General features: G+C 51.1%; 1 protein-coding gene across 7 annotated transcripts; it reads right to left on the reverse strand.

Annotated features, from left to right (window-relative positions):
• Window positions 1–1,105: 1,105 nt before the first annotated feature.
• Window positions 1,106–23,854, reverse strand: PPCDC (phosphopantothenoylcysteine decarboxylase). 7 transcript variants are annotated; one of them, XM_015243129.3, is made up of 6 exons: window positions 23,696–23,854; window positions 19,670–19,878; window positions 8,018–8,113; window positions 7,020–7,148; window positions 2,494–2,662; window positions 1,106–1,618 (listed from the first exon to the last, which is right to left on the reverse strand). In XM_015243129.3, exons 2-6 carry the CDS (start codon window positions 19,853–19,855, stop codon window positions 1,380–1,382), a joined length of 819 nt encoding a protein of 272 aa, XP_015098615.1. In that variant the 5' UTR covers window positions 19,856–19,878; window positions 23,696–23,854; the 3' UTR covers window positions 1,106–1,379. The 7 variants fall into 7 exon arrangements, with proteins under 7 accessions (XP_015098615.1, XP_015098614.1, XP_072807093.1 ...); XM_015243128.3 differs by having other exon boundaries at window positions 23,690–23,851; XM_015243130.3 differs by having other exon boundaries at window positions 1,442–2,061; window positions 23,690–23,850.
• Between the last annotated feature and the right edge of the window lie 567 nt (window positions 23,855–24,421).

Raw genomic sequence — 24,421 nt, forward strand, 5'->3', positions numbered from 1 at the left:
AGTAGCCTGAATTCTAATTCAGGGGGTATGATTCTTTGGGACACTGGTCCACTATCTTCTCAGTCTGCTGGCTTTCTGAATAAAGTTGCTTTTCCTTGCCCCAACAACTTGTTCCTCGATCTACTGGCCTGTCGTGGGGTGAGCAATATGTGCTTGGACTCCGGAATAGTATCAGACAGAAGCCTATGAACTTCTGCTCCCATGGCCTTGTAAAACAGGCATTTTGTAGCAGGTCTCCTGAGCATCTGTCTTCCCTAAAGTACCCAGCTCAGAGTCTTGCACATAATAAGCACTCAGTAAATGGAAGCAGTTTGTGTTAAAATTGGAAGCCTCACCATTCATTAGCAGGTTGCTGAGGGAAAGGAAGGGCAATGTGGACAGGAGGAGGGAAGTTGGAAACCATTTAAACGGAACCTTGGAATTGCCTCTGGATTTCAATTATCCAGGCCCTCCCCACGCCCCAACCCCCAAACCAGTCAAAGAAGTCGATTCTTAATGCTACTGTTTAGTTCTACCTCTTACCACACACCAGCACTTGATTAAGTCAAGTGCTATAGCGATAAAGGCTCTTAGAGGCTGCTGGTGGCCTTGGTTCCAGCCAGCATGCTTCCTGGGCCCTGTCAAAGGCACCTCTACTCACAATGGTCTGAGGGCATGCATGGGGTGCCCATTCACCCCGGCCTGGAAGGTAGGAGGGCAGGAAGCCAGCCCCAACCTCAGCTCCAAATAGGCAGACAAGCCCTTCCCCACTGCAGCCACCAAACAGCAGTTAGGTCAAAGGCAGGGTAGCGGAGGGTTTCTAGGGCAGAGCATGTGTCGCTCTGGAGTCTACTTCCCCCATCCATGTGTGCTGTGGGGGTGGGGGAGGCACAGACACCCAGGCCCCATCTCAGGCACAGCAAAGCTGATGAGGACCTGGGTTCTAGGGCAGGAAGCAAGGGACCTGGGTTCTAGGGCAGGCTCCAACCCTGCTGGCTGTGTGCCTGTCACTTGCATAAAGTGCACACATCAGCTCAGGGTCAGGGATTTTATTTCTCCCAGAATGAGAGTCTATTTCAGTAAATGTTAGAAAAGCTCACTGGTATGAATACATATCTAGCTTTAATTTCCATTTATTTGACATTTACTATGTAAAAGGCAGTGGGAGGGGGCATTTTACACACATTATCTCATGTAATCCTCTCAACAACTCCATGAGCGTAGAATAATACAGACGAGGAAAGTGAGGGTCAGAAAGGCTGAGCCCTGAGCCAAGTCCCACTGCTGGTACATCGGCAGAGCTGGGATTTGAACTCTGGGCTGTCCGGCTTCAAGCCCTTTGCCCTTAACCACCATATGACGTGGGGACTGAGGAGTGCTGGTCAGTTCCCCAGCCACACCTAGTGATGCCCCTGATCTCGAAGACCACGGACAGGCTTTAAAGGAAGGACAGAGTCTCCCAAAAGGTGACTTATCTTTATTTCCAGTGCCCCCGGTCTCACAGCATGGTCTGTGGGAAATCTCATGGTCTTGCCAACTCCCAGGCTTCCCTGACTGCGTGGCAACTGGGTGCCCCACCAAGGAGCTGAAGTTCCAAAGGCCAGCGATCTCCAGCTGTGGCTCCTTCTAAAAGCAGTTCCTGGGCATGATGCAGAATCAAGGTTTCTCGGTCACTCCTCAGTCCCCTTCCCAGAACAGAGGAACAACACAGTGGCTGGTTCCCCTGGCTTGCAGTGCCTATCCCAGGAAAAGGTGGGGAGGGGATCCAGAAAGCGAGTGTCTCCTGGTTGAGAGGAGCTGGGACCTGGGCCTTTGGTCTAGTTTAACCTGGGGTGGGTCAGGCCCCTGGGGAGGCTCCGGAGCAGGCCCAGACCAGTCCCCCTACTCAGCAAATGTGGGAGTCTTCACCATATTTTGCCAACATCCACCTTATTCACCAAACTCAGCCTAAAAGCATGCTGAGGGCAGAGGGACACACGTGACAGAAATCCTGGGTTCAACTCTGCTGGAAGCCACCGTGCTGGGAGATGACTTCCTTCACTTTGTCCACAATGGTGCCCACCTCAGCCATGGCCCCCAGACCTAGGGAGCAAAGTCCTGCTGTGGCCTTGCCGAATGAGGCAGGGGACCATCCCCCTCCCACCCCCACACAGCGCTCCCCAAGTGCCCTACCCAGAGCCTGGTGCCTGAGGAGGCCAGGACCAGGCCTGAGCCAGCCCCATCACATCCCTTCGGAGGAACCCCCAGGATAGGCCTCAGGAGTGGTCATGGTCACCTTCTTGAACTGTATGGGCTGCATATGAGGGAGGATTCCAGGTGCTTTACATATAGTATCTCTGTCTCCTTTAATCCTAATAACTCTGAGAGGGAGGAATTACCATTTACACTTCCCAGATGAGAAAGCTGAGCTCAGAGAATGGTTTTGCCTAAGGTCACAACAGGCTGGGATCTGAAGCTGAGCCCTCTGCAGCCCCAGGCTGTGAGGATGAGCTGTGAGCCTGGCCAGACACCTACCTTGGTCTCCACAGACCAGCTTCTTGGCCACACAGGGGACCTCCACGTAGCCGAAGGCCTTGAGCTGGCCCACCTGCTGCTCGGTGATGGGGTGCTCCCACATGGCGGTGTTCATCGCAGGGCAGAAGAGCAGGGGCTTGCTGCGGTCCCAGGCCCGGATGACGCAGGTCTGTGAAGAGGGGGGGTGCCTGCTTCTGTGCCTGCCACCTCTCCCTGTCATCCTAAGTCCTCCCTGTGGAGCTGGATGGCGCCCTCTGAAGTCTCTCTAAAGCCATAAACCCCCACTCCAGGACTCTCAGTGTGCCTGGAGCAACTGGCACCCTTAACCCCCACTCCTCACTTTAGGACCCTCCATATGCCAGCATTTCTTAAAACATCTTCCCTGGATGTGTTTATCATAACAAAATTAACCACCCCAGAAAATGGCTACTCTCACAGTACCTTAGGTAGACAGACATCATTGCATATCCCGCCCTTATCAGAGTCCCATTACTCAGAGGAGCCCCTGACAAGTCTTACCTCACTTGTAACCAATCAGGTACCTGTGCGTGAATTGGTCACGCAGCCCCCTCCCCTCAACAAAAGACCCTGCACATTCACCCCGTCTCTCTTGCACCTCTTGTCTGTGTGGCCCACTGTTGCCTAGAGCAGTGGACCTATTAAACTTTCCTTTGTTCTTAACTTCCTCTTTGTCTCTAACAAATTCTTTTACCACCTGCACACCAGCCCCGCTGCCAACACTCCTCACCACTTCTGGGCTGCAGCCAGTGTGGCTTGGGATGACTGGGAGCCACTGTCTGCAGGGAGCTGTCTCATGTACTTCAGGGGTGGGGCCATGTCTCCTCGCCCCCCTTACCTCCCCACAGGCTCTGGCATGGGCACCACACAGGAGGTGCTCTACCAACACTGGCAATGGCCCAGCCACCTCCAAGCAGACCTCCCCTCCTATGCAGAAAGGGCCACCTGTGCCCAAGCATATGTCTTCACCACAGCCGGCCACATCTCACAGACAGGAGCAACCCTGGGGAGCAGGGGGCAGGCCTTGCTGTTCTCACAAAACTAAGGACCAGACTGCCCAGCAGGCAGGCCCATCCACCCTGACACCAGCTCTGCTTGATGCCAACCAGAGCTTGGCAATGAAAACATCTTCCATGTGACAAAACTCTCTTCCATATGTTATCTCACAAACCCTCACTGTGACTCTGTAAAGAAGGTGCTGTCCCATTTCAAGGAGGGGAAGCTGCACTTTAGAGGTGAGCCATTACCCAAGGTCACACCCAAATGATGATCCGGGGTGAGACTCTGCATGCTGCCGGTGCCATCCTCCACTGCACCATGCAGCCTTACGGCCACCAAGTCACAGACCAGAGAAGCTGTGAAAGGGGCAGATCAGCTCACAGAGTTCTTAGCACCGTGGGCTTTGCAACCATATGAACCTAGGTTCAAATCTTGCTGTGCTATCTGCTGTTTCCAGCCGTGAGAACTTGGACAAGTTATTTCATGCCAGGAGTCTCAGATTCCTCTCTGCAAAAGCTCCCTCACTGGGTGGTTGTGAGGAAGGAGGGTAAGAACGCTTATAAAGCTCTTCACACAGGGCCTGGCACAAAGCACCAGCTCCAGAAACATTTGTTCCTGTTATTATTACAGGCATAGGCTCCCTGGGCCAGGGGCTGCCTGGGGGAGAAATAAGCTCTGGGGCCCACAGGAGAGCGCTCCCCTGGGCTCTGAGTGCTCCAGGCGCCTCCGCCTGAGCTGTGGGCCCCTCAGGGAGACAGTGGCTGGCACACCCCTTCCCTGAAGTGATGCCTGTCTGGGAAAAAAGGGGGAATCCAGAGAACAATGCCACAAACAGGCCAGGGCCAATGCCAGCCCTCTTCAGTGCCCTTGCCCTCTCCTGGGGACAGGAAGGAAGTGGGACAGCACACAGCCTCACGATCTGGCTACCGGCGTCATCCCAGACACCAGCATTTGTTTCCCACCAAGTCTTCGCAATGCGGCTACCAGGCCATGAATGGACAGCTTCAGTCCACACTTCCTCTTGGCCCCGTGCCACCTGCTGCCTCTGCAGAAATCATGAGCATACCTAGAAGAGCCCCTTGACTGCGTGTGGGGTGAGTGGAGATTGGGGTCTCTAAATGCACTCAAAGCAAAGCTCACCCACTGGAGCAGAAACCCCACACCTCCATGCCCTGCACCTCTCTAGCTTTTCCCACCTCATCTTGAAGCTCAGCGCTTCCCGGACAAACCACAGTTCCTCTGAGCCTTGCGGCAGCAGGAGGGATGAGAGAAGGCACCAGTTCCCACAGTCACTTCTGTTTGGCCAGTGCTGTGTGCAGCACCTCGGGCTCTGTCCCGGGAATCCGCTTGGGCGGAGAGAAGGCCTGGATCCAGGTCAGAAGACCAGCTCCCGGCGGGAGGGTAGAGCTCAGTGGTAGACTGCTTGCTTAGCATGCGCCAGGTCCTGGGTTCAATCCCCAGTACCTCCATTAAAAAATAAGTAAATAAATAAAGAAACCTAATTACCTCCACCCCTCCAAAACCTAAATAAAATGAAAAAAAAATCTATTTTAAAACTTTTTTAAAAAGTAAGCATACAAACTAACAAAAAATAAAGTTAAAAAAAAAAAAAAAAAAGAAGACCAGCTCCCAGCTAGCCCAGGAAAGCCACCTGCTCTTTCTGGATCTGCTCGGCCATTTAACACAAAGCAGTGTCAGAGCTTGAGTGGCCCAGAGGGCAGATGGAGATGCACATCACCCAGGCCAAGGGCCTGGAGGCTGGGACACCAGTTGATGCCCATCCCGCTGCTCTAATGACACCCCAAGTTCTGGACACTGGAAAGGGAGACGATCTGAAGGAGGGAGAAAGCAGAGCGAGATTTTTGGGGGGGCTATAAAGAGAAAACATCTTTTTAGAGAGAACAGAGACACAGGCCACCATGACAACAGTTTAAACTTTGTAAGATTTGCAGTTCTTTGAAATATTTGTGCCTTCAAGTGAAACCTTTGAGGCAAAGGGCCTCAGAGATGCTCTTGGGAATGTATTCCACTGCTGAGCCAGCTCAGTAGGAGGGAACCCCCAAAGATTTCAGGGAGTGGTGGCAGCTTTGAAGACAAGAGGAGAGCTGAGCTTTCAGGAAGAAGGAAGGATCCCTTGGAGAAGTGGTCCAGGCTGGCGCTTAGCTCCTAGAAGTCAGTGTGCTTCATCACATCAGCTGGCTGGTGTCCAGCCAGTGGGAAGCCTGGAGACTTGGTGGGATGGTGCTGGTTACACTCAACGCTGACCCACTTAGAGGAAAGTGGCCAGGAGCCTCACCTGCTCCGGCAGCCCTGTCGGCCCTGGCACTAGCCTCACTGGGAAGCCTTCTTGGCAACACTGCCCCTGCTCCTGCCACACAATCTGTGTGCTGCGCTTCTTCTGGTCACCTGTGCTCTTATTCAAATGAGGCTGAAGTCACTAGTAGCTTCTTTGAGGAATGCCTTAAGCACACATCAATAAACATATGAGGACACTAACCTATCTGATCCCCCAAAAGCTTGACCCAGCTTTGTTATTCACTTCTTCATCACACTGAACTCCGAAACCTCCTGGCTGTTTGCCAAAGTAAAATTACTAATCATCTCATACCTACAATAAGTATTTACTGAATGCCTACTGCATGCCCAGCACTGTGCAAGGTGGTGACTCCACTGTCAAGCGACTGACTGTATCACACACCAGTGCATACTCTAAAAACCCTCTTCTGCAGAGACTGAGCCCTCTGTGTCCTGTGTGTCCCTCAGCACAGGGCTTGGTACCTGGTAGGTAAAAGCTCAATGAATGAGGGAAGTGAGGTGATAAGGGAGAGGGAGGGAGGAGAGGAATCACACCCAGTCTTCCCAGGATGATCATATAAACAAAGGCTCTTTAAGGACAACGGCCTTTGGAGGTCCCTTAGGCCTAAGACAGTCTCCACTCTGTACAGCTGGACTTCTCTTCCTCTCCTCCACCTCGTGCCTCTCACCTTTTCTCCTCTCTTCCCCTTTAAGCGTCCCGTAATATACAGGAAAACCGCATCTCAGCCTTGCGGCTAAAGCTACAGGAGAGATAAGTGTGCCTGAGAGATCCACGAGGAAGTAAACACTCTTATCAGATGGCCCATGTGGATATCCAGGTCCCGGTGAGAAGGCAGAGCTAAGGGGGGTTGGCAATAGGGCTGGGCAGGGAGACCAGTGGAAGAACGTGGCGAGGGCAGCCCATGAACAAAAGGCAGAGGGAGAGCTGCAGATGGGCGAGGGGCAGGTAAGAGGTGGACAACCTCAGAAGGCACAGCAAGCCACGTCAGCCCATCAGGATCAGGCCTTCTGCCCACTTGCTGGAGCGCAGCTGAGACCTGGTGGGGGGGGAGCGGGCAGGGGGGACGGTGTTCAGAGCAAACAGGCCCACCATAAAGGGATTCCAAGGTGAGAACCTTGTACAGAGGCAGTCTGCAGCTCAGCCAACTGGGAGTGAGGCCCAGGGAGGGAGGAGGGCCCAGGGAGTCACTCACAAGCAAGTTGTCACAGATGCCACTGGCCACCTTTCCCAGCGTATTGGCATCAAGAGGAGCCACCAGCATAAGGTCTGCCCACCTCCGCAGGTCAATGTGGAGAACTGGGTCGGATCGGCACTTCCACAGCTGGCAGAGGGAAAGCAGGGGTCACTGGACTGGCTGCTCGCTCCGTGTGGAGGGGGGAGGGAAGGGCCAGCACAGACAGGTACACTAAGTCAGGCACCTGAGGGAGATCACCTGGGCAACCCACGCCCCGGTCCACTACCATCGTCTCACAGCTAAGCTGGTGAGCTTTGGCCATGGAGCCAACCGCCTGAGAGAACCCAGGCCTGAGGAAACAAACGCCCCTTGTCTCTCTGAGCTATTCCCTTTATGGTTTGGTTTTCAAGAGAACTGACATCTGGCAGGGAACTCCTGGCCTTTCTGCTTGAGGCGGATGCTTGGGTTGTCCAAGCCCGTGGAAGGGCTCTGGGGCAGTGAGAAACGGAGGGGGCGGGGTGGGGAAGATGGCCAGCCAGAAATGTTCTAGGCTGAGAATGTTTAAAAATGCCTGGCAGGGCACCCCTGTGAGGCCCACACTCGATGTCTGGTGACTCGGCCGGTGCCCGCCCCTCTGCGGGAGAGCAGAAGCAGAGCCCAGCAGCCGTGGGAAGTGAGGCACTCCCGACAGCCCCGACGCTGAGGGCCACGTGGACAAGGGTGGTGGGAACAGAGCTCCTCTGTGGTTTCATCAGCCCAGATAAGTACAAGGACATTCAACCTCAGGCATGGGGCCAGCGCTGAGCTCTGCCTGGGGTGGGAGGAGACTGTGGGTCTCCTGCAGGCCAGAAGCTAGACAGATGTTTTCCTCATCGCCTCTGCCCAGAGAGCCCTAACCGCTGACTTGAGCCTGGCCTGTCTGCTCGGGCTACCAAGACCATAGGCTGCAGGGAGGACAGTCCTGTCCTGTTGGTACAAACACAATGGAACTCAGCCCTGGGGACCCCAGCACTGACCTCCCATTCATCAGTGTCGCTGTAGAGGGTGACAGGAACGTCCTGGGGGCTGTAGAAATGTTTGGCTCTCTCAGTTGTGACCACTGCTACTTCCAGCTGTCACCAAGAAAAAGTGGAGGCGGGGAGTGGGGAGGGAGGGGAAAAGAAACTGTTACCAGAGCCAATGGCCTGGAGGCCACACGGGGCCAGACCAGGCAAGAGCATTCTTCATAGCCTGGCTGCGGAGAGGAGCCCCTTGTTTGCATAGCTACTTCCGCTGTCACCCAAAGGTCAGGCCCCACCAGGTGCGGCCGTTTCACTGTTTCACTTCCCTATCTGAGGGGCTGCTGAGGAATGAGTCACCAACTGCTCAGCATATATAAAGCTGCAGGCTGCTGCCACTTGGGCAGAAGCAGGAGGGAAGGGAACCCAGGGCAAGAGGGCCATGTAGGCCATGGCAGGCAGGAGAAGCCGCCAAGGAGGCTCCCAGGTCCTGAGCTCTGGACCACACCACAGCCCTGCCCTCTACAGGCCAAAACACTGGGGACCTGGGGCCCTGCACGTGGTGTCTGCGACCATGGCCCAGCAAGTGAGTAGGCAGAGTCCCTTCTCGGACTTGGTACTTCGAGGAACAAAGCCTCATGGGTTCTGGCTGCAGATGGGCTCCAGAAAAACCAAACCTGTGTGCCCTATACTCACGGGGCAAGAATGATGTTTACCTTCCCACTACTCATTTACTAGATAAATGAACAATGCAAACAAAGGGGATGGTTAAGGTGCTTAACAGAACAGAAACAGCACATTAGGTAGTGTGAACGGCACTAGACCAGTTCCCCCAACATTTGTAAAATGAGATGTAGACTAACAAGCAGGCAGAGTAAAGGGGCCCAGGAGAGGCAGCTGGGAGGGAAAGGGTGAAGGAAGTCACGTCTCTGGAGGACATTTACCTCGCAGGGAGCAGTGTCAAGGGGGAAGAGTCAAGGGTGACACTGACTAACCAGAGCAAGGGTCATGGGTGACAGGGTCCGGGCCAGATATGCTATTTGGCCCGTACGGGGTTATAAACATTTTTAGGCCAATATATACAAATTGGGAGATTTCACACAGAAAATCCAATTTCCTGGCTTCTCCGAAAAAACTGAATGCTCTGGCACTCCTGGGCCCACATTCCTGCTTGATAATCACTCAGTGGTATTGAGTAAAGGCTGACTCTTTGGATGGGGTATGCCCTGGCCAGTTCAGCCTCGTCCCTGCCCCTCCCTATCCTCTCACTGAGGTCCTCCCTCTGCATTTGTTTCCCACCTGCTGTGGGACACTAGCTGGAATCAGGGAACAGAAGTCTCAGACAGACTGTAGAAGAACTTCAGAAAGTCTGGTGCTCCCAGCTCTACTGAAGAGCTCTCAGACTTGTCCATTCTCCCTTTCACTCCCCCTTGGAATCTACCATCCCTAGAACTTGCACAAAACCTCAAGGACCTTTTTAAAGATCATTTAAATCAAACTCCTACTGAGCACAGGCATCTCTTCTAGGACAGCCCTGAGCAAGTCTTGTCTAGTTCTGAACAAGACAGTAAATGAACAGGGCTGCTGTCCCTCCACAGGACCCAGCCCAGAAGATGTCACAGGACCAGCACAGGTAGGGAGAGCAGAGGAAGGCAGGACGGTGCTGAGACTCATCTTAGACACAAGACGGTAATAAGGTAAAGTATGGCGCATTGTGTGTTAGAAGTAACCACAAGAAGAATAATATACAACTTTCTAACCAGCAGAGGAAAATTCAATCTACACAACAAAGGATCGGGAAAGGGAAAAAACAGAAGCAGACAGAACACATGATAAATAGAAAGCGTTAAATAAGATGGCAGAAGTGAGTCCTAATAGAACAGCAATTACAGTAATTATACAATGGGCTAAACTCCCCGATCAAAATTCAGACTCTCATATTGGATATTTTAAAATCCATCAATCACATCAAAATGTGTCTTAAAAGACACATTTAAAACAAAAAGATACATAAAGGTTAAACAGAAGAATAAACTTTTAGTTAAATAAAGTAGATTATGCTGTCCCCTCCCCCCATATCCACCAAAACAAAAGTAAAAGAATTTTTTTAAAAGTATGAACCACCAGAACAAAAAGAAGAGGATAAAAACAAAAACAAAAACAAAAAAAAACAAAATATGTCAACACATTTTTGGAAGATGGAAGTGGAACAAGGCATTAGCAGATCAGATCAGATACTTTTTTAAAAACAGTCAGGGAACAAAAAAACTCTTAAAAATTAAAATTATAAACAGTGAAATTAAAAATTCAGTGTACATTTAGAAGAAATCTTCCAGAAAGTGGAACAGAAGCTAAAGAGATAGATAATAGTATTTAAAAAGATGAGAAAATCAGAAGATAACTCAGGAGGTCCAAAAACTAACAATCAGTTGCAGAAAGAGAACAGAAAAACAGAGGTACGAAAATGACAAAAGAAATAAAAGTTCCCAAAACTGAGGAACTCAGAGGTAGGAGCCATCTCTTTTGCCTGCAGGGGTCTGAGAAGATGACACACTGTTAGGCTCAGGGAACCTGGAGTGTCACGTCCTTGGCACCCACTAAATATCTGTCAATAGAGCCTGAGCCCACATCAGCTCTTCTGGGAGCCACATCCTCCTGCTGATGTTCATGGGGTTTGCAATCAGCAAAATCTCACGAGTTCTTCTCATGCATGCTGCTACTAGACGACAAGCCCCAAACTGTGCCAGCACTGTTACTTTCTCAAAGGCAGTCCCTCACATTTCCAGAGCTGGTCCACTGTTTGCTTAGTCTATGAGGAGTTTCTAAAATCTCAATCCTGGTCTTTCTAGCCTGTTCTCAGCCAGCACTACCATCAGTAGCCCCAAGACTCAAATCCAAACCATGAACAGAACAAGGTCAAGAGCAGAGCCCTCCCCCAAGGTCCACAGACTAGGGGGTTGGGGGTGGGGAAAAAAATCAAGAATGAACCCTTTTCAGGCGTGGGAAGGGATAAACTGGGAGTTCGAGATTTGCAAATACTAACTACTATATGTAAAATAGATAAAAAACAAATTTCTTCTGTATAGCACAGAAAACTATATTCAGTATCTTGCAGTTACCTATAATGAAAAATATGAAAATAATTAGAGGTATGTATATGTATGACTGAAACATTATGCTGTACACCAGAAATGGACACACTGTAACTGAGTATACTTCAATTAAAAAAGAATTTTTTTTAGATTAAAAAAGAATGAACCCTTTACAAGTAGGATCTTTCACTGATTATAAACATGCTGACAACATTACCTGGTGGTCCAGGGGGGTATCCTAAGATTCTATCAAAGCCTCATCAAATCCAAAAATACTTTGTCTAATATCCAGAAAAAACAAAACTAAGAACTAAAATTGATACGGCTTTTTCCCAAGGAGTCAGATCAGGCTCCAGTGACAATTTTCTAAGTGCTTTTCTAAGTGCTCACAAGCCTTGTCTAGAGTAATCTGTGGAGCCTACCTGCTTTGCCTTTTTGATAAATGGACATTAGTCATCTCCAGCCCCCTGCCCCTCCGCTGTTTCCTGCACATCCGGTAGGTCACCAACCACAACGTCAGCAGCTCAGGACAGAATCTGCCCGGGTCAGGAGATGAATCGCCCAACTTGGGTTCAAGTGTCTTCTACCACCATTTGTCCTACTTTTTCAAGCTCAAAAGAAAAGACAGAAACAAAATAGGACTCAAGAGTCCCTCCCATTTCTTTCTGTCCACACACCTACTTCCAACATCATACCATTGGCCTCCAGGACCAGGCATTGTTTCATTGTTCCTTCTCCAAATATACATAACGGCCCTCTTGGTCATCTTGAGTTTCACAGCAAGCTTCGGCTCACTCTAGTGGCCTCTGGACCACATTCTGCCTTCATCTTTGGTTACATGTCCTCCTTTCCATTTAACTGCTTTCCATTCTCCTTTAATAGAGGGCTTCCCAGGAAGCCATATCAGTTTCCGGCCACTGCCTTCTCTTCCTCACGGGACCGCTTTCATTCCTAAGAGCCTTCCAATCAGCCTGAACAATTTGCCACTTAAGAACACCCCAGTTCATCCTCTTCTGAAATGTGGAAAGCTGCTTCCTGAAGATCTAGTTCCCCTGCTCTCCCCAACTCCCAAATGGCCTGCCAGTCTCCAAGTCAGGACTGTGCCTGGGGCCAGCCTTCAGAAATATTCCCAGCTTGGTGATGGCCCTGTTCAGGGGCTCCCTCCTCCCTCTCAGCTCTACCCTTTCTTTCCTTCTACATCCCCCTCAGTCTCAGCTCCTTTATACTGCTTCCCCCTGACTCCTGAGGACCTCCAACCGGGGGTCCAGGTAAACTTCCCACCCTGGTCAATAGCCCCTGCTTGAGATCCTCCCTCTAAGCTCCTCCCCTAGTCTCTCAGTCTGTCCCTCTCTGGCTAGCCTCCCAGGTTAAAGTCATTGATAAGGAGCTTCTTGGGGTCAGCATCTTTACCTAAAGAGTAATGTGAAGAGTATGTAATGAGCCCATCCTTCCCAGTGCCCCTCCCCTGACCCCTCTGAAGCAGCCGTCTCTCCTTGGCAGTGACCCTGACCCCAGTGTTATCCGGCAGGCCCACGCTAGTTTTTCTGGTTTTAGAGGGATGTCACTTGATCTGATTCATCAGCCTTATGGGCTTTGTTCTTTCAGTTTCATTCACGCTGCCAAAAGGACCTGGGAGGCAAGGACTAGGCTCTGGGTTTGCACACATTAAAAAAAAAAAAACATGTTGTGTTACCTTCTGAGACACTAAATAACTTAAGACTATTCACTCATTCACCTTGACCTTTCCCCCAGCAAATGCTAAGAAGCCTTGGCAGGGCAGAAAACTCCTGAGGACAGAAAGCCTCCTCGGCTTTCTCTTACACCCTCTTGGGTCCTGGCAGGAGCAGGGCTGGACATTACAACAATCTCCTGCACACTACAGAGTTCCTGAAAGGCAGCTCTCTGCTTGGACCCCTGGCAAGACCCCTGCCAACAGTTTTTACGTCTAATATTTTCAGCCTGAACCTCTGTGAGATGTGTGATGTGACCAAGGCTTGGCCGGACCCCGTTATTAGGTGCCTGCATTTTGCCTAACATTTATAGAGATTCTTTCCTGAAACCAGTTGGCAAATCTGGTTTCCTTTTCTCTGCTGAAGATGCATCAGAGTCAGCAAAGGGAAATGGAATACAGAATTTGGAAGGATACCCCCACTTCTACTTACAGGCCCCTAGTCTGGCCCAGGCTGCTCCTGGGGCAGACATCAAAGGGGCCTGCAGAGAAGCACTTCCACAGCTACAGGATAAGACAAAGCCCATGACTTGAATTTCCACCTCCAAACTCATCTCTGTCCTTTATTCACTATAAACATGAGCCAGTAGCACCCCATCCCCAAGATATGACAACCAAAAATGTCCCTGGATATTGTCCAGTGTCCCCTGCGAGGCAAAACTGCCACAGCTGAGAACCACTACACTACAGAATCATCCAGCAGAACTCTGTAGTGATGCCATGTCACACCTCTGCTGTCCAGTATGGCAGCCTCTAGCCACGTGTAACCACTGAGCACTGGAGGTGTGGCTGGTGTGACAGAGGAACTAAATTTTTGGTTTTATTTAGTTTTAATAATTTAAATTTAAATTTGAATGTGGCTAGTGGCTACCATGCTAGATAGCACAGCTCTGGTATATACAACTAAAGGAGAGCCCCAGCTGGAACCCCAGCTGAGCAGCCTGAAAAGAGCAGGTGTTTCTAGTAGGGCCTTTGAGGTGGCGCCACAGGAGGCTGATGAGGATTCTGAAGAGAAGCACCAGCCATGACTCAACCTGTCACAAGGCAAGGAACCCAGAGCTTTGGTGGCTCAGGTCTCCAGGCTGACACACGCAGCAGGAGACGCTGACATGGGGCCACCCAGTGTTGACAGTGGCAGTGCCCAGGGCCTGCCGAGAAGCTAGTGTGCACCTGAGCATGGGGGTGGCAGGTACACTCTGGGTACAGTCAGCACATGGAGCTGGGAGCTGTGGCCTCATTAACAAATCCCCGAGGGAGTCCCAGTTGGCTGAGTGGGTGTCCCAGTGGCTCACAATGATGTTTCCACTTGACAGACACTTGCTGAACCTAATACACGTATGGGGCCAGAGCTGGTAAGGGCTCAGCGTTACTAACAGGTGCCTGGCCATAAAGCAAGGCAGCAGACAGGCAGGAGTCCACAGCTGCCTAGGGATTCTCACCTCAGGGCTGTGGTGGGTGGAACAGAGAATTCCCATAATCTGAGCTCTAGATCTGCCTTCCTCAGGTTCACTTGCTGACAGCAGTCAGGAAACCTGACCTCGAGCCCCAGTTCTGCCAGCCCCCTGGCTGGGGGGATCTCGGGCGAATTCTTCCTCTCTGGCCTGGTTTCCCCTTCTGAGCCAGGAGCCATTTGGACCACAGGGCCTCCAGGGCCCCTCCAGCTCACTGTGCCATCCCAGCTCTTGTGACTCTTGCCCTTTCCCACCAGGCTCTGCCATTCTTTCCTCTGCCTCCAAACGAGCCTCCTGGGGGAGCTGGTATTCTGGTCGCATGGCCCTTCCTGCCATTCATGCAGGACCAAGCTGCCGATCCCTCTGTGCCCTCCCCCAATTAGAGAAAATTCTCACAAATGGAACTAGAGAAGCCGAATGTAGAAGCTCTCCATGAGGACATTGTTCTGGAGTGTCAGGGAAGGACCATGGGTGCAGGACCCCTCAGCCCAGGGCTGGCTGCCTCTGGCCAATGGCCTCCAGAGCTCACTCCCTGAAGGAGCAGGCCAGGGAAGGACGGGGCCAGCCAAGCCAGTGGAGGCCCAAATAAGAATGCCTCAGAGAACTACGGCTGAACAGACCAGCTTCCACAGCAGGACCACAGAACAGGTAGGTGGTCCCCACCCGGAAAGAAAGAAAAACCTCAAACTAGGCCTTGTTTCTCCCACTCTCTTTCTTTGGTGAGCATTAAAAAAAAAAAAGCATAAAGTTACAAAGAATGTTTTATAATATCTCCACTGAAAGCTGCCCTGACTTTAAAAAATAAAATAAAATAAATATACACAGAGGTCAAAAAATCAAAACTGAATAGAATGACACAAAACGCAAGCCTCCCTTCCTGACCCATCTCTCCACAAGGGTAACCACCTCCAGGGGGAAGACTGTGGGCAGCAACTCAGCTATGTGAACACACAAAAGGAATCACACTGTATGCCAGCAGCTGGCAAACTTTTTCTATAAAGGGCCAGACACTATTTTAGGCTTTGTCACAACTATACTCTGTAGTAGCAAGACTGTAGCCAGAGGCAATACTTAAATGAATGGGTGTGGCTGGGTTCCAATACACTAAGGACACTGAAATCCGAATTTGATGTAATTTTACGTGTCACAAAATATTCCTCTTTTGATTTTTTCAACCATTTAAGAATGTAAATGGTTTACACTGGTATGGCTTGCAGGCCTTACGAAAATAGGCAGCAAGAAGTCTGGCCTGTGGGCCTGGTTTGCTAACACCTCACTCCTTTCACTTATATCCTGAGGATTGTCCCACATCACACAGAGACCCATCCATTCTCCTGACCTACTGCCTCAGAATCCACTGAGAGGCTGAAATGTAACCGCACCACAGCTCTCTACTGCTGGACGTTTTGTTTCAATATTATAAATAATGCTATAATGAACATCCTTGTACATCTGATGAATTTTCTTACCCTATGGGGTTCAATCCTAGTGGTGAATCAAGGGCTGTGACCATATTTTGGTTTCCTCTAGATATTGCCGGAAGAGTCCTCCAGAAAAGCAGACTTTACTTCATTCTGCACACGAGCAGGACCTTCTTCCTTCACCCTTAACAGCCCTCAATGTCCTGACAGGCATGCTGGAAACCTACCCTGCTGTAAGCCCACGCCCGGCCAATTCCCTGGGTGGGAGATTCTCTCCACCTTTAGAAACCCTCCTCTGGCTCTCAGCCCTGCGGATGCCTGCCCAGCAAATGCTAGAGAGGTGTCTGTCTACTCCACAGCGAGAAGGGAGCCAACCAAAGGACAGAAACCATCAAATTTACGTCTGACAGCTCAGACACAAGCGTGGCCCAATTATGTGACAGTTACCGAACTGCCAAACAGCCATAGCTCCTGCATTCCAGGAATTTCTCAGGTTGCCCTTAGGTCGTACTCTTTTTTTTTTTTTAATTTTTTAAAATTTTATTTATTTACTTATTTATTTATTTATTTTCCAGGGGAGGTAATTAGTTTTATTTATTTAGTTAGTTTTTGGATGGAGGTACTGGGGATTGAACCCAAGACCTCATGCATGCTAAGCATGTGCTCTACCACTGAGCCACACCTTCCCCCTAGGTCCTGCTCTTTTTTGCCCTCACAACTAGAATCTTCTACCACTCAGGCCAGAAGAGGCCTTGGAGATGTATCATCTGAGTACCCAGCGCCCACTTCATTGCAGGGATAAGAAAATTGAGGCCATAAAAAAGACCTGACTTGCCCAGAGTCCCAGTGTGAGAAATCCTCTTTGCCCAGTGGCCTCTCTTGAGGAAGGGCTGGCTCCCGTTGTCCAAAGCCCCCCACCTCACATAAAGCTCCAGGCTTCTTTGCTAGTGGCCACTCTCCCCACTGCTGGTCTGCGAGGTGTAAGATCAAATCCACCCCTCCCCATCACCCTCTCACAGTCTCCGTGGTCTGGCTCCAAGTCCGCGGTCCCCTGAGAAGCCTGGACACATTGGTGAATCAGCAGTTCTGAGCCAGGTCGTAGAAGCACCCCACTCCCTGCCGCCCACAGCCCAGCTGCTTGTTTGCTTGTCAAAATCTAGGGATCCCTAGGGAGTTCAGGAAAGCCTTGAGCATGTGAACCCATGACTTAGGCAGAGGGCTGGGAAGGACTGCTCCAAGGGACAAAGGCTCCTCATGGGGGTGACCCAGAAGGGGGACAGTGGGGAGTTCAGTACCATTAGGGAGTGTGGGGAAGTGCCAGGGGAAAGGCCACTGTCGGGGGCAACACAAGGCAAGCAGGGATCCCCCTTTGGTGACCAACAGCTCATAAGGACCTCACTGAGCAAACCTAGACTCTTTGGAGAGCTGCCTGCCGGCAGGATGAAAACAATGTGGGCCCCTCCACATTAGCAGATGGCCGGTGGCTCCCCACAGTTCTTCCCACATGGACCGTCTCACCAGCCCGACACCCCACGCCACACGTGGCTGCCCCAAAGGACACGACAACAAGGAGAAAGGAGAGGATGAAGGACAGGAAATAAACACTGTTAAGTGCTTCCTTGTGCCAGGAGCTGTGCTCAGATGCTTGACAACAGCCTGAGGGGATGGGTGGCAGACATCATCTTTATTTTAAAATGAGAAAAGCAGGCTCCCAGAGACTAAGTCCAGGAGTCTTCCCTCCTAGGTCAGTGCCCTTCTGGCTGCCTGACTTTCAGCTTCAACTCCAGCCAGAGAGGGAGAGCCAAGTCCCATTCCAGACACGGCCTGTCCCCCGGCAGTGGCTGGACTCAAAGGCCTAGGGTGGGCTGGAGAGCCTCACTGCTTCAGGCAACCCTCTCCTCACACCCGTATAAATGCTGGCTGTGTGGGATGGCAGGAAGCGGTGGAGTTGCCATTTCCCTCTGCTCTGAGGCTGCCCATCTGTTTCCTGGGATAGGGCTCCCTGCCCCCACCCACCCTCAGTCCGGAAATTCACTTGCTATGGGGCTATGGGAAAAGGGAACTGCATGGTTCCCTCCCTCCCCAGGGGGCGGTAGCAGAGGCTGTCGATGCAGCAACCCCTTCCAGGCCTCCCACCCTCAAGGCTCTAGCTGGCCAGCTCCTACCAGTGGTTCTGAGGACATGAGGAGGGGACAGGCCAAAGGGGTTACTGCCCCACCAGCATCAGGGCCCAGCCTCAGAGCAGCCACAACACTCCCCACCCTCCCCTCTTCTGGCCTGACTGGCATCCCTGGCTGCCTGCTTCACTGCTCATTCCAGCCTGGAGGGTGGGGTGAGGGGGTGACTTTCTGGGTAGAAGTTTGTGGAAAGTTAAAAAAAAAAAGAAAAGAAAAAAAAAATAAAAGAAAGCTTTCCCGCCCGCCTGTGATCTTGACATGGCCATCTACGAGTGAGCACTGCCCCCTGCTGGACCCTTTAGGTACACCCACCTGTGCCACCTTGAGTCGGGAAAGCAAGGAAAAGGCACAGCCTGGGTGCCAGCGGCTTAACAACACCTCACAAAACTAGTGTCCAACAACACAGCAGTGTCAAAGGCAGCCTACGGTTCCACAGCATGGTCAAGATTCTCTCCTTAATCGAACTTTGGTCAGGCTCCTTTGAGCCACTTTTTCGACTAGGCCCATCCTTGGGCTTCGTCCTCCAAAACAAGATTCCTGCTAAGGTGGTTTGGCCAGAATCCCCCACCCTCAATTTCTGACCAGCCTGGATATCTCATCAGGCTCCCCGTCCCCCAAAGTCCCCCAAATGACAAGTGATCACACTGTCAGCAACAATACTGTCAGGATGGTCTTGCCAAAATCCTCCTTACCCCCGATGTTTCCCCTTAGTAATTTTCCATCCAAACTGACCTCCATCTGCTCTTTGGCTGTAAATCTCCACTTTTCCCTGATGTATTCAGAATTAAACCCAGTTCTATACTGAGGTCCTCTTTCCCTTATTGCAATGTTTTTCTGAATAAAATCAGTTTTTCCTACTTTAACAACTTCTGGTTTTTCTTTAATACACCAAATGAATTTTAAAAGGAAGGGAGCAAAACCACGTGGGTTGAAGCAGGACAGGAAGGCTTTTGTGTGAAGTGTTTGTGCAGAATTTGGAAAGGTAGAGAGAAGCAGGGAGGGCGGCACAGCCTGCCAGGGACTGGGCCAAAGCAAAGGTTGTTGGGGTGGCTTTGGGGCAGTGGGAAAGTGACAGACCAACGAAGGGCGGAGGATACCAGACGAGGAAGAGGGGCTATCACCTGCTTGCTTTCACATTGTTTAAAGCCTTGAAGTTTTCCCACAAAAGAATCTGCCCCAGAACCCCAATATATAAAACTGATCAAAGTTGAGGTGATATTTCCAAGCACAGGGTGTTAAACTCCCCTATCCTCAACACACTTTGGTGACCCCTGGGCATCTCTGAACACCTGAAGGAGCAGTTTGACACCAAGAGCTACAGGTAACAGGGAGCCCTGAAGGTTCCAGTATGTTTGGACCGACAGGACAGTCATAGTATCTAACGAGGAAGGAGGATAGAGCTGTGGTGTCCAGGATGGATCGAAAGCAGAGTCAGGGAGCCCAAAGCGTCAAGGGGGCACTGAGAACTCACTGCACTTCTGCAGCCAGCCCTTCTCCTCTGCCAGGACCTCAGGGTATCTCAAGGTCAGTGTTTGCGAACCCCAACCCTCCATTCACCATAGCGTTCCTTTCCCAGTCTCCCCTCATCCTCTATCTACACTATCTAATCTAGTTCCTAGTTATAGTGTCCCTCTGGTCTCTGTTTCCTGCGTCCCCCATATACCAATGCCCACAGAGGACTCCCACAAACACCATGATTAAGAAAAAGAAATCCCCATGCACTGCACAAAAATGGGCCGGCCCCAAGAACATCAGCTCTCTAACGCCAGAGGCTGCCATGCTTGTCCAGTAGATACTCACACCAGGAATGTCCAAAAGCCTTGACACCAAAAGAGGCAACTTCAGGGCTGCAACACTCCCAGTGACACCCACGAGGACACGGAACCGTCTCTCCTCCAAGGGTGCAGCAGCTGAACACGTGGCCTTTGGTTTCACGTGGGGCCTGGTGGCTTCGAGTCCTGGAAGCCCGCCACAACTGGGCTCCATAAAGCTCGGTCAGGATTTAGGATCTGAAAGCAGAACAAGGGGTGCCTGCTTCATTCATACATTCGACCAAAATATATTGAGCGCCTGTGTTAGACCCTGGGGTTCCTGAGGGGTCAGCAGTCCCAGCTTCTGTGAGCACACAGTCCAGAAGGCCAGTGCCGTGGGGAAGGTCTACACTAGGGCTGTGCTGCCCAGGAGTAACTAACCATCTGAGGAAGTCAGAGACCAATAAATAAATAAATAAATAAATAAATAAATAAAAATAAAATGAAATAAAATTCAGGTCGAGTCCTGCAGGACGAGGAAGTTTTCCCAAGAAAGAAGGAAATAACTTTGCAAGAAGGAGCAATCTTGCAGAGGTGAAGAGGCCTGAAGGAGGGTAGCAGTTTTGGGAAATACAGAGTAGCTTAGCAGTGAGGCTGAAGTGTGATGAGGGGAAGGAGGGGGACAGGAGGTAAGGCTGCAAAATCAGGTCAAGGGCTTAGTGTCAAGACCAGTGAGGGCCAGAGTGAGTCTTCATTTGAGAAAGATAGTGTGGGGGCAGGTGACAAGTATGGAGGGGGCCCTGGTAGTGGAGAGACTGGAGGGGGCAGGGGAAGGAGCCACTGCAGTGGGCCAGGCTGAATTTAGAGTGGCAGGACAGGATAGGCTCCAGGCACGTCTGTGAGGTGGATCCCTAGGCAACAAGGGGGCTTAGGTGCCCCAGGGAGCTAAGAGATTTGCCTGTCTGACCCCATTCGCATGGATTAGACTGGGCACCACCCTACAAATCCAAGGCCAAGACAAGCAGAATAAGGATGAAGGCCACCACATGAAATCAGTAGCTTGGTCTCTTCCTTTGCCCTCAGATGTTGCTAGAAGTGAGCGTCCACGACAATGTGGCTGATGGACACATGAAAACCCACACTCGGGCCCACTGGGCCAGCAAAACGTACTCACTCCATCAGCAAGAACCACATCTAGCACCAAGCAAAGGAATTGGGGAAGACACTGCTGCTGCCCTCAGGATATCTGTGCATGAACTGAGAAAACAGGAATCACACCTGAAATCACTTGCAATGGGTCTTTCTCTGGGAGGCACCTTCTTGGTGATCACTGATTCAATCTGTACATTGGTTTCCTTGACTCTCCCTCTCCACTTTCCCACCACCACTGCCACCAGCAAGCTCCCTAAACATGTGATCAGGTTTAAACACCAACCACCAGACAGGTAATGGGCCCCTGATAGGTCCTAAACATCTGCTGCATGAATAATAAATTGTACCCTCTGAAGCAGAGTGGGGCAGAGGACAAAAGCCTGGCCTGTGAATCAGGAGCCCTAGGCTCTGTCCAGGGTTGTGCTCCTGACCTGGAGTGTGACCTTGGCCCAGGGTAACTCCCGCCCTGGACCTGTCTCTTTGTCTGAAAGATACAAAGATAGGACCAGGTGATCTCTGAAGCTCATTCCAGGAGAAACCTTCTGAGTTAATGCATGAAAGACAGGGAACTCTCTATACAAGGGGATCCTGGGAGATGCATTCAAAAAGGGTAGAAGCAACAAGGCGGAGACCAAAGCAGACCCCGAGGAGGAAGTTGGGTGAGTCACCCAACAGCACGTATGTGGCTGCACACACACAGGGGCTTCCTCTTCACTCCACAGGCCCCTGGGCTCCTTAAGGCCTTTTTGCCCATTATTTGCCTTCAAGACTCAGGCACACGCCCACATGAGCTCAGGATCATGTTTGGGTCCATTATCCTACTCCTACCTGGAAGGATCTCCCAGGAGCCCAGACTCTTCTCAACAGAGGTTAAGCACAGGCCATAGACTGTAGAGCATGACTTCTCTCAAAGTTCTATTTGCCAGAGATCTTGATCTCTGCTCTATGTCAGGGCCTCAGCCAGGGCCACACTTGCCCAGAGCAGAACTGGGTCTGTCTACTCCAGGGCCTGGAGAGCCCTGTTAGCAACCGACAAGGTCTAGAGGTTCCATCAGCCAGCTTCTTCCCAGAACTAATCAGCATGCTAGTTAGCATCCACAGGAGGTGATAAAGGGGAAACCTACCTGTCAGGTCCCAAACCTTGACCCTGCCCCACCCCAGACAACTGATGCTAGGACAGGGTGATTCCTGCAAAACCAGAAGCTGAATTTAATCTCTACAGCCCCTGATCATTCCTAAGGAATAGGTTATTGAAAGCAGTCAGATAAACTTGGGGCAGGAATCCATGTTGGTGACTTTAACTCCTTCCCCATGGCAGGTGGTACAGCCCAAGACTTACTATGTAGACTGCTGAACAATCTTTGTTAAGGACCAAAGCCTACCTACCTTTCTAGAAAAAGGGAGGGGTGGGCGGTGGGTGGGCCAGGGAGGGCATAAGTACTTGAGGAATAGAAAGTGGATAATCTGACCAACAGCTGAAAGCAAAGTCAAATCAGTTCAATCTGACAGTTCCATGGAGGGTGACAGGTGGCAGGAGTCTTTATGTTTACTCTCAAAAAAAGATAAAATCCCAAACCAGTAAGTCTGTTTACTCTACCCAGTCCCTGTTAGAACCATCTATTTGCAAAGCCAAGGTACTGTGGACAGCACCTCATTTTCCTGGGCTCTGCTGGACTCACAGGAATTCTTGAGTAGCAGAAAGAGTTGGCAGGCAGAGAGGTCATGGGGCTAAAGGCTGTGATTACTGTGAGTACCCAGGGTACCAGCCATGCAGGTAGCCACAAGCATGCAGCCACAGCCAGACAAATGGCAGCTTCTTTTGTCCTTTAGAAAGACAGGGCCAGACAGAATAGAGTTTCAGTTTGTGGCAGGCTTGTGATGTGTAAGTCTCCTGCTCTGATGAGTTTAATTAGGGCAGAGATAAAGGTTTCAGAAATACCTGCGACTCACAGTACAGGCACCTGTGGAGCCATGGCAGAACCAGAGCTAAAAAAGAGCCAGCTGGGGTAGGAACCCAGCCCAAGACAGGAACGAGGAGAGGGAGCCTGGGACCGGGCAGAACCAAACTCAGGGGTGGAGGCAAGGGTGAGTGGGTGGGCAGGGATTCATTAAGAGCTTGAATCCTTTAGCCTAAAGTCAAAGTTCCTCACTACCGGCCCAAGGCTTCTGCTCTGGCCTCATCTCCCACTAGACGCAGACATGCTTGATTCTGCTGCTCCTGGAATCCCATTAGGCACCCCTTCTCAAGGCCACATGTTGGGGATATATAGATATATATTACATTCATTCACATTCATTCACACACACACACGCACACACACACACTAGCGAGGGAGTGTCACAGTACTGCCACGTCTCAGCCACTGGGAGAGATGTGGAAAACTCCTGCTCCAAGACACCCACCACCTTCCCACCTTGCAAATCTCTCCTGCCTATTAGCTGGCCTGGGCCTCCAATACTTCAAAGGACAGTTTTCTCTGACAACAGTTGGTCTCACTCTCATTTTTAAATGCCACTCAGCACTTTTAGGGGGAGCTAGGGGGTAACTGTAACATCTCAGGGCTTTCCTTTCTCTATTTTTACCAACTTGTAAAGTATAGTTTGTACTTTGGACAGCCCCTATCCCTTTTTGGAAGCAGGCTCATGGGGGTTTTTGGTCTTTTAAGGCAAGCGTTAAGTGTGGGGAACTGAGAGAGCCACCTTTTAATCTAGATTAAACGGCTCCGGACAACAGCAGAGGACCACAAGCCGGGATGGGAGGGCACAGAAATCCCCCACTTCAGGCGGGAGACGGGAAAAGGTCCCTAAGGCTCCGGTCCCACAGCCTCCACCGCCCTGACACACACCACACAGCCGCACACCCGCAGTGGTGAGCAAAGCTTCTCGGGTACCGATAAGAAAGTGAGGTCACACGTACACGTACACACGGAAAATGAGGTCACGCACACAGCCGCGGACCCGAAGTCGCCAAAGAAGCTTCTGCAGCCTCCCGCCCGGTCCGCCGCGAGAAACCAGCCTCCGGCGGCCCCCTTGACTCCTCACCCGCGCCGGGCGCTTCTCGGGAAAACCCTCAAATATCGCGATATCTCAGCCGCCCCTCCCGCTGATCCTGACTAGCAACGTCACCAGAGCCTACGGGACCGCACAGCCTTCTGGAAGTCGTAGTCAACTTCGCCTTCTGGGAGTTGTAGTCCACTCAGAGGTGTACTGCCTCCTCCCCACTCCATCCCCAGCCCACACTGCTCATCACTGCGGCACTTAACACTGAATATTTACTGAGCCTCTTCCGTTTTAAGTGCACAGGATACAGATATAAATCGAACTCTTTCCTGCTCTTGAGACAAACAAGGACACACAAAAAAATTACATAAGGTGCAGGAGGAAGCAGAGCAATTAGAGGCAGGGAAGCCCTCTCAGAGGAGTCACTTGAGGTGAATCTTGAAGGATGACCAGGAGCTTAGATGAGTGCCAAAACAGCCCTCCAAGTGCAGAACACAGCATTGGCAAAAGGAAAGCAGCAGGAGAAATCACACTGGATACACTCCCTTGCCTTCATTCTCCAGCATCCACAGGCCCCCTGATCAATCCCCTTGTGTTCCTTGAGGCCACTCCATCAGCTGCTGGTCTCCTTCAATGGAGCGAGATGGGA

The sequence above is a fragment of the Vicugna pacos genome, chromosome 27 (genome assembly GCF_048564905.1).
Source record: "Vicugna pacos chromosome 27, VicPac4, whole genome shotgun sequence".
NCBI classification, from domain to species: Eukaryota; Metazoa; Chordata; class Mammalia; order Artiodactyla; family Camelidae; genus Vicugna; species Vicugna pacos.